This window comes from Peromyscus maniculatus, chromosome 1, assembly GCF_049852395.1.
Source record: "Peromyscus maniculatus bairdii isolate BWxNUB_F1_BW_parent chromosome 1, HU_Pman_BW_mat_3.1, whole genome shotgun sequence".
NCBI classification, from domain to species: Eukaryota; Metazoa; Chordata; class Mammalia; order Rodentia; family Cricetidae; genus Peromyscus; species Peromyscus maniculatus.
Genome location: NC_134852.1, coordinates 38,427,248 through 38,440,572, shown reverse-complemented (window position 1 = coordinate 38,440,572; position 13,325 = coordinate 38,427,248). Strand labels below are relative to the sequence as shown.

The following is a 13,325-nucleotide window of genomic DNA, read 5'->3' as shown; positions in this document are numbered from 1 at the left end:
TGGGAACTTCGGCTAAGTCCTCTGGGCATAGCTACCACGGAACTTATTAGATCTGAGGATGGAGGAGAAACCCTACTTTCCCATTCCTTTTTCTCTTACCTCTTTTATTTATATTTATATTATTGTTGGTGGTGAGATAGGGCCTTAGTATTATAACGAATTCCCTCCTTCTGCCTCGAGATTTCTATCAGGTCCAGAACAGATGCTACAAGCAGCTAAGGATTTTAATCTGAGGGATAGCAAATGAATCTAAACACATTGAGTTCTTTAGTCCATTCACTTGATTCTTCTAGGTCAATTCTATCTACAGTTTCAGCTCTGTTCTTCCATTCAGCTCCTCTCTGTGCCCAGTTTTCTTGTCCTCATAGTTTTAGTGAGCTCCTATGCTTTTGACCTGATCTTTGTCCTCTGTTCCTTCGCCCTCCATCTATATCCTCCCTGGCTCCTTACCCCTGGCCCTGATAAACTCTCCAAGAGATCTGCTTTACCCTCTACAGAACCTCTGTCTTCCTCTTTTCTCTCTGGCTAGCGGTTCTGTGTCTGCCTCTGGAATTCCACTCCAGTCTTTACTGCACCTGGTTATGCAAAAAGCACTATTGTCCTCCGTCAGTCTCTCTGCCATGCCCCTAGGCAAGGAAGGGGGTAGATGTTCTGAGCTTCATTTGCACAAGAAACAAAGCTATGTGTCTAGCAGTCTGCTTGTCTCCTAGGCTTGGGGAGGAGGAGTTAGTTGCCTAGAAGTTAAGCAGGTCTGTGAAGTTTAGCTGTTTGCCAAATGGTCTATAGTATTTCGGCATGCAAGAATTTCATAGCAGAAGACAGCTGAAATATTAAAAACTGGATAACACCAAATATTCCATAATAAATGGCTTGCCTTTTGACAGACCCTTTAATACACAGCTGAATCTCTATAATATATTCTTGCGGCCCGCAAGAGTATTATCCCAGGCTGACCTGAAACTTGCTATGTAGCCCAGGCTTGTCCTCTGCCTCCTAAGTGCTGGAATTTCAGGTGTGTGCTACCAAGCTAGCTCCATGTGTTTATCTGTTTGGGTTTAGTTCTGGGGATTGAATTCAAGAGTCTTACACTTGCTAGGAATAGCCATGTAAGTGGCTCTACCACTGAGCCACACCCCCAGCTCCTCAATAGTGGGTTCTAGGCAGGGTTCTACCTCTGAGCCACACACATTGCCCTTCAAGCAGTTCGTGCTAGGCCAGCACTATATCACCCAGCCACATCCCAGGCCTCTCTTTGAGTGTTTCACTAAATTGCCCACCCTGGCCTGTAGCACAGGCAGGCTTTGAACTTTTGAACTTGGAACAGGATGTCCTCTTGTTTCAGACTCTCAAGTTCTGGATGGAGTGACAGCTCCCCATGGAACTTAAAAGGTCAAGTGAGAAGCACACGGCTAAAGCTTAAAAGCTGGCATCCACATACGACGGAAAACATACACTGTTTGTCTTGCTGGGCTACCTCACTCAGGATGACTGTTTCCAGCTCCCTTCATTTACTTACTGTTAGGATTCTGCACCCACACCAGCTACATGACTGCACATGCCTGGTACAGGAGCTAAGCAAGGGGTCTTGCATCTTACGTCATCAGTGCACGCTGGTGATTACGTGTGCACAGCGTGGTCATGCAATCAAATCAGTGCATGTGGTGTAGCTCTGTATGCCTACCTGCACATGTGCACAGGAATCCTTAGAGCCAGACAGACCCCCCCTCCTCTCTGCTCTGTCGTCCCCCCCCCCCCTGCTCTCGGCATGTGCTTCTTCCCCAGGCCCCTCCTCCTCTTCCCCAGGCCCCTCCTCCTAATAAAGCTCTTATACTGGATTTTGTCGTGGTTCATGCCACATGACCTTTCCGAACAGTAACTAGTGCCGCTTATCATTTTTAACACCTACAACTTTCATAAATTCATTTTTCTGAGCAGCTGAATTGTCTTCCAATGTGTAAATGTATTTTCATTATCCGTTTATCTAAATGGGAAATGTATATCACACCCCTCCTCTTAATGCTCAAGGATCTGTTCAGAAGAGGGGGTGCAAGGACTGTAAGAGCAAAAAGTGGTGGATGACTCCAAAGAAGCAGCATTTTCCAGGCACAACAGGACTGATGCACATATGAACCCCAAGAGACTGTGAACGGTATGCACAAAGACCTGTCCAAGTTCAAGCCAGGCAAAATCCCTGCACGGATAATAGGAAATGGACACAAATCTTTACCCCTAGCCAAGAAGCTATTTGAAATTGATGACCTGGAGAGGGAAAAATCAGTCTTCTTCAATGGTACAACACTGTATATACCAACCATATCCCAGGCCCCATGGTCAAGCATAGTCAGCCAACACAAAATGGACTCCGTGCTATATTTTAGTTTATTTTACTTTATTTTATGAAAGAGAAAGAATATGAAGATGAGTGAGTAAGAAGGTTGGAAAAGATCTAGAAGAAGTTGGAGACAGGAAAAGATATAAAAATATATTAAATTCTCAAAGAATAAATTAAAACATCAACATTATTATTATTATTATTATTATTAATTTATTTATTTGTTTTTGTTTGTTTGTTTGTTTTGATACAAGGTCTCTCTACTGTCCTGGAACTCCAGGATAGCTTCGAACTCACTGAGGTCTGCCTGCCTCTACGTCCCAAGTGCTGGGATTAAAGGCGTGTGCCACCATGCCCAACAAAACAATATTTTTTTTTTTTTCAGTTTTCTGACATAGCAAAGAGCTGTATGTGATACATAGAGCATGCTCGGTGCATTCAGACCAGGCCTCCCACCAGCACTGTGAGCACTATACTAAGTCTTATAGGTTCAGAACTGAGCAGAGGCCTGAAGCCTATCAAGGGGGATTAGGAAAGCTTTCTGAAGGACTAAGCAGTCTGACCAGCCTCTCCTCCTGGCTGTGTAACCTCCCACAGGAAATATGACCTCTCTGCATCCTTATCTCTTGGCCTGGCAAATGAGGACCAAACATTCTGCTCAGGACATTCAGAAGAAATCATCCTGATGATAACGCACAGATAGAATTTAGCATAGTTCCTGGCTGAACTTAGGTTGTCATTATTATTGTAGCTATTAATGAGGTGAGACCTGAAGGACCAGTTATGAGGCACTGACTGGAGAGGGAAAGAGCATTCCAGGTAGAGGAAAAGACTGCTTGCAAAGGCTGGGAGGTGAGCACCCATCAGAAGAGCACCATGTTCAGGGGGATAAGGGATGGAGTGCAGAGAAGTGGGTGGGGCCTGCCTGTAAGAATGTCTGCAGAGGATGCTGTGGAGCCAGGGAAAGCTGTCACACGGAGGGAAGGGTCAGCTGGCCAGGGAGGGGTCCTAACCAGAGTAGGAGATTGCAGGAAGTAGGTGGGGGATGTAGGCGAAGATGATAAGGTCTGAGCAGTAGGCACCAAGAGGAGAAAATGGGGAGAGGAATCTAGGTAGCGTCAGAGATTGATGGCAGTGCCGAGGGGAAGCCGGTGGGAAGGGTCCCCAGCCTTTGCACAGATGATGGAGCCATCCCAAAAGTATTGGTCAGAGGGGAGATGCTGAGTGTAGCAGGTGCTGGGCAATGGAAATTGAGTTCTGGGTCTCGGGGAGATGGTCTCGACAGAGACATCAACTGCAGACTTGATTCTGAGGACATCAGGGAGTCACAGAAAGGGTCAGAGAAGAAAAGGTCAGAGAAGAAGCTTCAGGTAAGACAGAGTGGAAAGCAAGAAACCTGAGCCAGGCAGGGAGTTCACAGGAAGGGCTTTGATTTCTTAGACACTCCTGAAGGAAGTCTTCCTGCATGGTGTCCACAGTTCCAGCTGAGAGTCCACCTTCCCCTCAGGGTGAGGAGTGGAGGATCATTCTAGGCCTCTCCATACATCTTCTGATGGACACGAAGGGTGGGGTGGGTCACTTAGCCACTATATCATGCCAGGGGACCCTGGCACCTCCCACAGGTCTGTCTTCCTTCCCCACCCAGGAAGCTAAGCTGCCATTCCTGCTGGACTTGTCAGACCTGGGACGATGCAAGCTGTGGATCTCGGCGTAGTGTCCTTTCCAGAGTGCGACCATCACCATGGGCCTCCCGTGGACTCTGCTGCTCTCGCTGCTCCTGGGTAAGTTCCCTGTGCCCCCCGCCCCCCACCCCCAGCAGCCTGCTCCCTAGCAGTCTCTCAATGCTGCCCCCCCCCCCCTCCTCTCCTCTGCAGCATTCGGAGCAGGGATCCTCGCCCTCCAGCCAGCTTCTAGACCTCAACGACCCTCTGCCTCCTCCTCAGACTCAGGGGGCTCTTCTCAGGACTTGGTTTCAAAAGTCTCCAGCCAGCGCCCCAGCCAGAACTTTCCAGATCAGCCTCCAGGGTCAGAAGCCTCTGCTGGAATCCCTGATTCCAACTGGTTTCCTCGGGGGCTGAATTCAAGCCATGTTCCTGGGTCATTCTGGACTAATGTGTCTTCTGGGGGACAATATCTGAATCCTGATGTCACCTCCTCTAAAATCCCTGCTTCCCAAGTGGCTTTTGATGGTTTCAATTCTCAAGATCCTGCTAAAGACCCCGGGCCTTCCTTCTCTGTTCAAGTCCCAGGCACCAAAGTACCCAGCAAGGCCCCAGGTTCAAAGCCACCCCTGGAGCATCACAATCTTGAACTTTCTGCCCAGAACCCTGAATCCAAAGTTTCTTTGGAGACTTACCAGGCTGCAAGTGTCCCCCAGCAGGTGGGGGGACCCCTTGCTGTGCTAGTGGGAACCACCATCAAGCTCCCTCTGACTCCAGTCCCCAGCCCCAGGCCTCCTGCCCCTCTGGTGGTCTGGCGCCGGGGCTCCAAGGTACTGGCAGCTGGGGGCCTGGGGTCACAAGCTCCACTGATCAGTCTGGACCCCGTGCATCAAGCCCGCTTGAGGTTTGACCAGATTCGAGGGGGTCTGGAGCTCACCTCTGCACGGCTGGATGATGCAGGCGTGTACACAGTTGAGATCATCAGAGGAGGAGTCTCCCAACAGATTCGGGAGTTCACGGTGGGTGTATATGGTAAGTGGGCCCTGAGGTGCCGAGCACAAGCTGCAGAGTCTGCTCTCCTCACAGACATCTGCGCAAAGCTGGCCGTGTAAATATGCTTCCTTCCCAGGGAAAGAGCCTGGGAGTGGGGATAGGCGCCAAGACAGGGACCAGACCCCACCTTGTCTGAGGGAGGAGGTCTGGGTCTGGACTCCTAAGTCTGAGAACAGAGGCCTGAAGCCTAGACCCCTGGATCTAAGGGAGGAGGGCTAGGGGAAGAGACCTGTGGTCTGGAGTCCTGGGTCTGAAGGAGGATTGAAGTCTGGACCCCTGGGTCTCAGGGAGGAGGACTGGGGTCTGAATCTCTGGGACTGAGGGATAAGATTGGGGTCTGGACCACTGGGTCTGAAAGAGGGCTGGAGTCTGGACTCCTGGGACTGATGGAATAGGATTGGAGTTTGGACACCCAAGTCTGAGGTCTACATCTCTAGATCGGAGGGAGGAGGACTGGGGTCTTTAATTTGAGGGAGGAGGGCTGACAGCTCGAACTCCTGGTGCAGTTAGGGGAGCGAGGAAGGGCTGAGGAGGGCTTGGGGCACAGGGAGGGAGTTCTGGTGTATGGACTCTCCGACTCATCAGAGCCCGTTCTGGATCTCCAGAGCCCTTACCCCAGTTGTCGGTACAGCCCAGGGCTCCAGAGACAGAGGAGGGGGCAGCCGAGCTGAGTCTGCGCTGCGTAGGGTGGAATCCAGGTAGTGGGGAGCTAAGTTGGAGCAGAGACGGACGTGCCCTGGAGACCCCAGGCCCTGAAGGCGCAGAGCCACCTCGCATCCGCGCAGAACGGGACCAGCTGCTCATCTCACGTCCGGTACGCAGCGACCACGCCCGGTACACCTGCCGTGTCCGCAGCCCCTTTGGCCACACCGAGGCTGCAGCTGACGTCAGTGTCTTCTGTGAGTGCGGGGCGTGTCTCCAGTGAGGATTCGAGTCTTGAGTCCCCGGGGAGAAGTGGGCTCAGGGTCTGTGACTCCTTTACAGTTCCCCTCCTCCTTGTCTCGCCCCCCACTTAAGACGGCCCGGATGCTCCGGTCATCAAGGTCTTCTCCGACCGCGATGCCGTTCCTGAGCTCTACGTTACTGCGGGCAGCAATGTCACCTTGCACTGCTCGGCCCCCTCGCGGCCGCCTGCGGACATTGCATGGAGTCTGGCAGACCCCACAGAGGCCGCAGTGCCTGCGGGGCCTCGCCTCCTGCTGCCGTCGGTGGGGCCAGGCCACGCCGGCGCTTACGCCTGCATCGCTGCGAACCCCCGCACCGGCCGCCGCAGGCGTTCGGTGCTCAACCTCACTGTGGCGGGTAAGAGCTGTGGGTCCATCCAGCAGGGAGAGCGGAAGCACGTGGAGGCTGGGGTGTCAGGGCAGGGAGGAGACCGCAATGAGAAGGGAAGAGTAGGAGGCGTGCCCTCCAGAGGGGGAGGATCCAACAAGGAGGAGCTGGGACAGTGAGGGTGGGCGCGGCTGCTGGAGAAGAAGCCGAGCTAGCAGAGAGGAATGGGGAATAGCTGTTGATGGGCGTGACTTTCAGGAAGGGGAGGAGCTAGTAAGCAGTTTCTGAGAAAACCTCAAGTAAGCATGGCCACCAGGGAAAGAGTAAAGCTAGGCAGGAAGGTACAGACAGGGACATTCGTGAGGTGGGACAACCTGGAGAGGAGCGCCATCATCAGGGCAGAGCAGAAACGTAATGGTGGGACGGGGCAAAGGGCTTGTCCAGCGGGAGGAGGAGAGACAACCTAGGTGGGCGTGGATGGTAGGAGGAGGGATATCTGAGAGTAGAACACCCACCAGTTGCTAATGGGTGGGACAAAGTGGCACAAGGATACACGTGCTTAGGCTGGGGCCCACGGGTGTGCAGATTGCCGGTTGAAGGGGTGAGGATACCAAGGAGAAGGAGAAGAGCCAGCAGGAGGAGAGGGTGGGCGGTCCTGAGAGAGGATTCCCAATCTAGTGAGCAGCGAAGTTAAATGGCAGAGCTAGATTCGAAAGAGAAGGGATGAGCTACCTAGGCTGGTAAGTAGGATCAGCAAAGGTTGAAGTTATCTGCAAAGGCAGAGGGAGGGAGTCACAAAGGGGTCAGTGCACGCGGGAGGGCGGAGCTATCGAGGAAAAGAGGCGGAGAGAAACCTAGAGAAGGAGTGGGGCATCCCGCATGGTGGTGGAACTGGAGAAGATGAAAGGACTGAGGCTGGATGATCTCTCCTCCGTGGCAGATCTGCCCCCCGGGGCTCCACAATGCTCAGTGGAAGGGGGTCCCGCGGACCGGAGCCTCCGCTTTCGCTGCTCCTGGCCCGGTGGGGTCCCTGCCGCCTCTCTGCAGTTCCAGGGTCTCCCCGAAGGCGTCCGTGCAGGGCCGGTGCCATCTGCACTCGTGGTGGCTGTCCCCGCCCGCCCTGAGCTCAGCGGCGTCGCAGTCACCTGTATGGCCCGCCACCTGGTGGCGACACGCACCTGCACGATCATCCCGGGTGAGAGGGGCTGGGCCTCCTTGCTATCTTTAAGGGAAGTGGGTGACTTTTTCTTTAGTCCTTTGGGGTTTTTAGGAAAGGACCAAAGAGAACTTTTCTTATTTTTTGAAAGCCAAACTTCACTTTCTTTGGGAGTTGGGTCTCTCCTTCCATCATGTAAGTCTCAGGGATAGAACTCAGGTCGTCAGGCTTGCTGGCAATTGCCTTTATCTGCTAAGCCATTTCCTGAGACCTCAAACTTGACTTTTCTTTGAACCTGGAGGAGAAGCAAAGTTTTGTCCTGTACTTCAGGGTGGGAAGCCAGCGGGAACAGGGTGTTCCATCCCAAACCCCTGGGCTCAGAAAAAGGCCTGTCGTCTTCCCAGGTATCCAGAGAGAGAGAAAAGTAACAGATAGCTAACAGTAATGAGTTTCCCAGCCTAGGATCCTATGCTATGTGTTCAGTAAATGTATGCCGAAGAAGCTGGAGAGTGAATGAATGGGTGGGTGAGATGATACAATGGGAAAAGGCACTTGCCACCAAGCCTGGTGACCTGGGTTTGGTCCCCAGAACCCTAGTGGTGAATGGCTAGAGCCAACTCGCAGCCATTGTCCTCTGATCTCTGCATACTTTCAGTGGTGGACACACACAATAGATAAAACAAACAAACAAAGAAAGAAAAAAAAAGAAAAACTCAAAAATGAATGAATGAATGAATATGCAGAATGTGACCTCTGGCCACAGAGCAGGAGGGGACATTTGTCACCTTTTGCTTTAACAAAGGACATAGAACTTGGTTATTCACATTCAATAAGGTCTTGTTTCTCTTAACTGGGCTTCTTCCACCAACAGAAGCCCCCCAGGAAGTGCTGCTCCAGTCAGTAGTGGAGGAGACAGAACTAGGGGATGTGGTGGTAGCACTGGAGGTCACTGGCTGTCCCCCACCCTCAAGAGCATCCTGGGCCCGGGAAGGACGGCCCTTGGCTTCAGGAGGTGGGGGTCGACTGCGGCTTAGTCAGGATGGCCGGAAGCTCCTCATCAGCAACTTCAACCTGGATTGGGACCTGGGGAACTACTCTGTGCTATGCAGCAGCGCACTGGGCGCTGGAGGCAACCAGATCACCCTTGCTGGTGAGCTCCAGCCAAACCCAGACGTTCAGAAACCAGCCCTCCTCCCTCAGACCCGGATGTCCACGCTCTAACCGTCCTTTCCCAGACCCAGGGGTCCAGAACCTAGCCCTCTCCCTCAGACCCAGTGGTCCACATCATAGCCCTCCTCCCTCAGTTCCAGCCCTCCTCACTGTCTCCCGCCAGATCCCCAGTGTCTAGCGTCTTTCCTTTCCAGGGCCCTCCATTTCCTCATGGAGGCTGCAGAGAGCCCAAGAAGCCGCAGTGCTCACCTGGGATGTGGAGCGAGGCACCCTGCTCACTGGCTTTCACATCCAGGCATGGACAGACGGCTCTGACCTGGATAGAGTCACCATGAGCAGAGACTGGGTCTCCCTGCTCGTTCTGGGCCCTCAGGAACGGTCAGCCATCGTGCCGCTCCCTTCTCGGAACCCTGGGACCTGGACCTTTCGCATCTTGCCCATCTTGGGGTCTCTGCCAGGGACCCCATCTCAAAGCCGGGTCTACCAAGCGGGTAAGTTGGGCTGTGGTACCTTTTCCTGCCTTCCTCTCAACAGCTGACCAGCCATTCTTAGGTTTTACATCGACCCTCCGCTTCTGTTAGTGTTGGGGGCGGGGCGGGGGGCTCCTGTGACAATGTCCTACTACCTGGTTGGCTTGAAACAATAAGCCTGTCTTCCCTCATGTCTCTTTTTAAATTTTATTTATTTGATTGTTAGTTTATTTATGTACATGTGACAGGATGTGTGTGTGTATAGTTCAGAGAAAGCCCTGTTGGTTCTGTCCTTTTGCCGTGACAGTCCCAGGGACTGAAATCGGATTTCATGGGTCTTCCTGAGAAGGATGAGTTGGGGGTACAGAAAAACTTAATTTGCATCCCTGGATCCTGCTTCCTTGTCTCATGGTGTGTGTCTTCCAGATTCTGCCCTGAGTCCCGGGGCCATCGCTGGCATCGTCCTTGGCTCTCTGTTGGGCTTGGCGCTGCTGGTTGGCCTTCTCCTCCTGTGTATCTGCTGCCTGAGGCATTTCCCAGGTGAGTGAGGACCTAGGAAGAGGCAGCTGGGGCCAGCTTGCAGCTTTCCTAGGCCAAAGCTTAGGCATGGCAATCAATGCGTTAAATAACAGTCCCATCGCCCTTTCTCCCTCCGGGACCAGCTTCCATTCCTACTGACCAGGGTGGCATGTTGGAGCAATCAATCATGTTTCCTGTCATCCTCTCATAGGAAGGACTTCTGTGAAAAAGCAGCACCCCCTGACCTTGCCTCCTGTGCTTACCCCGCCAGGAAAAAAGATGCAGAATTTGACCCCAGTGCAGACCCCACGGCTACTGCCCATCAAAAGCCAACTGCAGAGCCCTCACCCAGTCAAGGCCCAACAAGTGAGTGTGGGTGTTGTTTCCTCCTGCCATGGGGGTCACGTAGCTTCCTGGAAGAGGAGGATATTCTAATTCTAGTGTTTTCTAGTGTCTTTCTTCATGACTTATAAAGTGTCCTAGTTAGGGTTACTATTGCCGTGATGAAACACCATAACCAAAACAACATGGAGAGGAAAAGGTTTATTTGGCTTACACTTTTGAATCACAGTTCTTCATCATAGAAAGTCAGGACAGTAACTTCCACAGGGCAGGAACCCGGGGGGCAGGAGATGATACAGACGTCATGGAGGGGTGCTGCTTACTGGCTTGCTCAGTCTGCTTGCTTATAGAACCCAGGACCACCAGCCCAGGGGTAGCCGAACCCACAATGGACTGGGCCTTCCCAGGTTAATCACTAATTAAGAATCTACCCCACAGACTTGCCTGCAGCCCTAGCTTATGGAGGCATTTTCTCAATCGAAGTTCCCATCTCTCAGATGACTCTAGCCTGTGTCACAATGACATAAAACTAGCCAGCACACAAAGGTTGATAAAAATTGTTCCATTTATATATTGTTTGATTGCTTGGCAACAGGGCCTGACTATGTATCCCAGGCTATATAACTAGGATCCTCCAGCCTCTACCTCTTATGTTCAGTAGTCATCACACCTGGCTTATGCAGATCTGGGGATGGGACCCAGGTATTCCAGGCAGACACTAGTTACAGCCCCACACCTCATGCTTTGCTTTGTTTTGAATACCGATAACTGGACTTCCTGCTTAGCTCTTATGTATACCAAAAGAATAGACATTCCAATTTATGTTCCAAAGTAGAGTGAGATGCAACTTCTGTTTCCCATAGAAATTATCAGACTTCCATTATTAAACTCTGAGGTAGATGGTATTTCCTTGTTTTCCTGTAAAAGTTGAGCTGTTGAATGCCTTAGCTCTCCCAAGGGTGGCTGAACAGTTTTCATTGGCACACGGAGGGTCCACACCTGCAGTCATAGTGACTGGAAAGCTGAGCCGGAGGATCACTGCAAATTTAAGGTTATCTTGGGTGATACAGCAGGACCCTGTCTCAGACAGACAGAAAAGAAAAACAAAAACAGAAACAAACAAACAAACAAACAAAAAACCACAAACTAAAAACAAAACAAAAAAAATAAAGAGAGAAATAAAAGGAAGGGGGAAGGAGAAGGGACTCAACTAGTTTTCTTTAAGGTTTATTTATTTTTATTTTATGTTGCCCCTGAAGTTGCCTCCTCCCCTGTCTCTCTTCCAGGTCATCAGCCCCAGTCCAGCTTACTGTCCAGGTGGCAGCCCATGGACTGTTCGGGCAGCCACCCAGGTATGACAAAAGCTGGTGGCCCACTCTCCATGAAGTGTTTTGGGGTACAGTTTCCTGCTTTGTCCCAGCAGCATGAGGCCTACTGTGACTGAGGATTGGACTCTAAGGGTGGGACATCCTGTCCCCCTCTTATCTCAGAAGACTCAACCTGTACTTTTGCATCTGAGAACGTCAGTGTGACTCGGGGGATAGATAGGAGAGCCGCCTACAGAAGGGCGAATGCGGTTAGCAGAAACTCAGAACCTCTGACATGGAGGGCCTGCTCTAGCTCTAAGCTGGAAGGGGAGCCCAGCCACAGCTTCTGCAGTAGTCTGCTACCTTCTGCCTCCTCCAGGCCTCACCCCTTCAGCTTTCAGAGACTCCCATCATCCACATGAGATCATGCACGCATCCCATGCCCCACTTCCTCCCCCATCTCTTGATTTCCTTTTTGCTTTGTTTTGTGACTCAGAGTCTCATGGAGCCTAGGCTGGCTTCAGACTTGTTAGATAGCCCAGACTGGCCCTGACCTCATGATTCTCCGGCCCCAGTCCCCCAAGTGCTGGGACTGCAGGCGTGGGCCACTACACACACCTTTCTTTCTGTCGTTTTTTGTTTGTTTGTTTGTTTGTTTGTTTTTGAGAAAGGACCTCATAACGTAGACCTGGTTGGCCTCACACTCCCCAGTCTTCCTGCTGAGATGGCAGCCATGCACTACCATGACTTCTCTCTATCCTCTCTCTCAAATTTCTCTCCGGCTGTACAGAGTGTTTAGACATCATTCAGTCTCTGCATTCTAACCTCTGAGGCCTGTGGTTTGGCCTCTGCCAACCCCTGTGACTTCTCCTCCCAAGGCTACTCCTCCGTAGGCCTTCTGTCAACCGCACTTCCCCTGGCCTCCAGCTCTTTGTCCCTAGAGTTCTCTCTGCCTGGACACTTCTCTTTCCCATGTCATTGATTTATCAAGGCTAGAAGTAGCCACTGGCACTCAGAAAGACACCCCCCCACCCCCCCGCCTTCAATGTGAGTGAAGTTCCACAGTCCCCAGCTTCCCTCCGGTCCTGTAAGTGTACAATGACAGATGTCAGGAAGTTTCCCTCTCTGGACTGATAGCTCAGTGAGGCACACACCACACTATTATCCCAGCAGAAACAGAGCCTGGCACACAGCAGGCATGCAATAAATACTGTGGACTGATAGAATATTCGAGTGCCCGTGAAGAACTGCGGCTGTTGCTGCTATCCTTGGCAAGCTATGTCTTCCTTTTTCAACAAGAGTGCTCACGGGAAATTTAGAGCTGCAGCAGTGAGGAATCTTAGGCTGAAAGCAGCAACACATAGAGCCAGGCATCACGGTCCAAGGTAATACAAACACTTGGGAGCCTGAGGTAGGGAGACCACATGCTCAAGGTCAGTGTTTCAGAGAGAGACCTTGTCTCAAAACACCAAGGACTTGGCATGTGGTTCCATAGTAGAGCAGCTACCTAGAATCCCTCAGTGACAGATGAGAATGTGGCTCCAGGGTAGAGCTCCTGTCTAGAATCTCCCAGCGAGGATTAAATACTGGGTTCAGTCTCTAATACTATATGTACAAAGGGGGAGAAAAATCAAGATTTTGTATTTTTTTTATCACTGCCAACAGAAAGCATGATACCAATTAGCTTATACAAACACAGGCTTTACTGCTTATGTGTGGGTGAGTGAGCTTCAGGTAGGGTTTGATCCAGCTGCTCTACCCTTTCCTCACTGCTACCCCCCATAAGACCCCCCTCCACATAATAAAGCTACACTGCATGCTCAGGCTCTGAGACTGAGCCCCCTTGACCAGCAGAAGAGCCTCCCTTCCTGGAGACAATGCGCCTTCTTGTTAGCATCATTGGGTCATGTGCCCATCTCTGAGCCAAGCATGGATGGGCTCTGTTGATCAGCTTAAGCCAACTGGAGTTCACCTCCCTAACAGGCAGAGGTAGGAATGGCATTGGGGATTCTTTACCAAATGGCTACACCTCCTTTGCCATCC

At 51.6% G+C, this 13,325-nt stretch overlaps 1 protein-coding gene across 2 annotated transcripts; it reads left to right on the top strand.

Moving 5' to 3' along the window:
* The first annotated feature begins 3,366 nt into the window (after positions 1-3,366).
* Vsig10l (V-set and immunoglobulin domain containing 10 like) lies at positions 3,367-13,129 on the top strand. Of its 2 annotated transcripts, none has more exons than XM_016004760.3 (10): positions 3,367-4,113; positions 4,207-5,025; positions 5,652-5,945; positions 6,064-6,348; positions 7,259-7,513; positions 8,346-8,624; positions 8,839-9,135; positions 9,541-9,654; positions 9,845-9,999; positions 11,262-13,129. In XM_016004760.3, exons 1-10 carry the CDS (start codon positions 4,074-4,076, stop codon positions 11,331-11,333), a joined length of 2,610 nt encoding a protein of 869 aa, XP_015860246.1. In that variant the 5' UTR covers positions 3,367-4,073; the 3' UTR covers positions 11,334-13,129. The 2 variants fall into 2 exon arrangements, with proteins under 2 accessions (XP_015860246.1, XP_076432871.1); XM_076576756.1 differs by having other exon boundaries at positions 3,372-4,113; positions 9,905-9,999.
* Positions 13,130-13,325: the final 196 nt, after the last annotated feature.

Excerpts from the sequence above, each read along its gene's own strand:
- Vsig10l (XM_016004760.3), top strand. The coding sequence starts at position 4,074 with ATGGGCCTCCCGTGGACTCTGCTGCTCTCGCTGCTCCTGG. Across the intron at positions 5,946-6,063 it reads AGCTGACGTCAGTGTCTTCT|ACGGCCCGGATGCTCCGGTC; the intron begins GTGAGTGCGGGG and ends CCCCCACTTAAG. Across the intron at positions 7,514-8,345 it reads CACCTGCACGATCATCCCGG|AAGCCCCCCAGGAAGTGCTG; the intron begins GTGAGAGGGGCT and ends TTCCACCAACAG.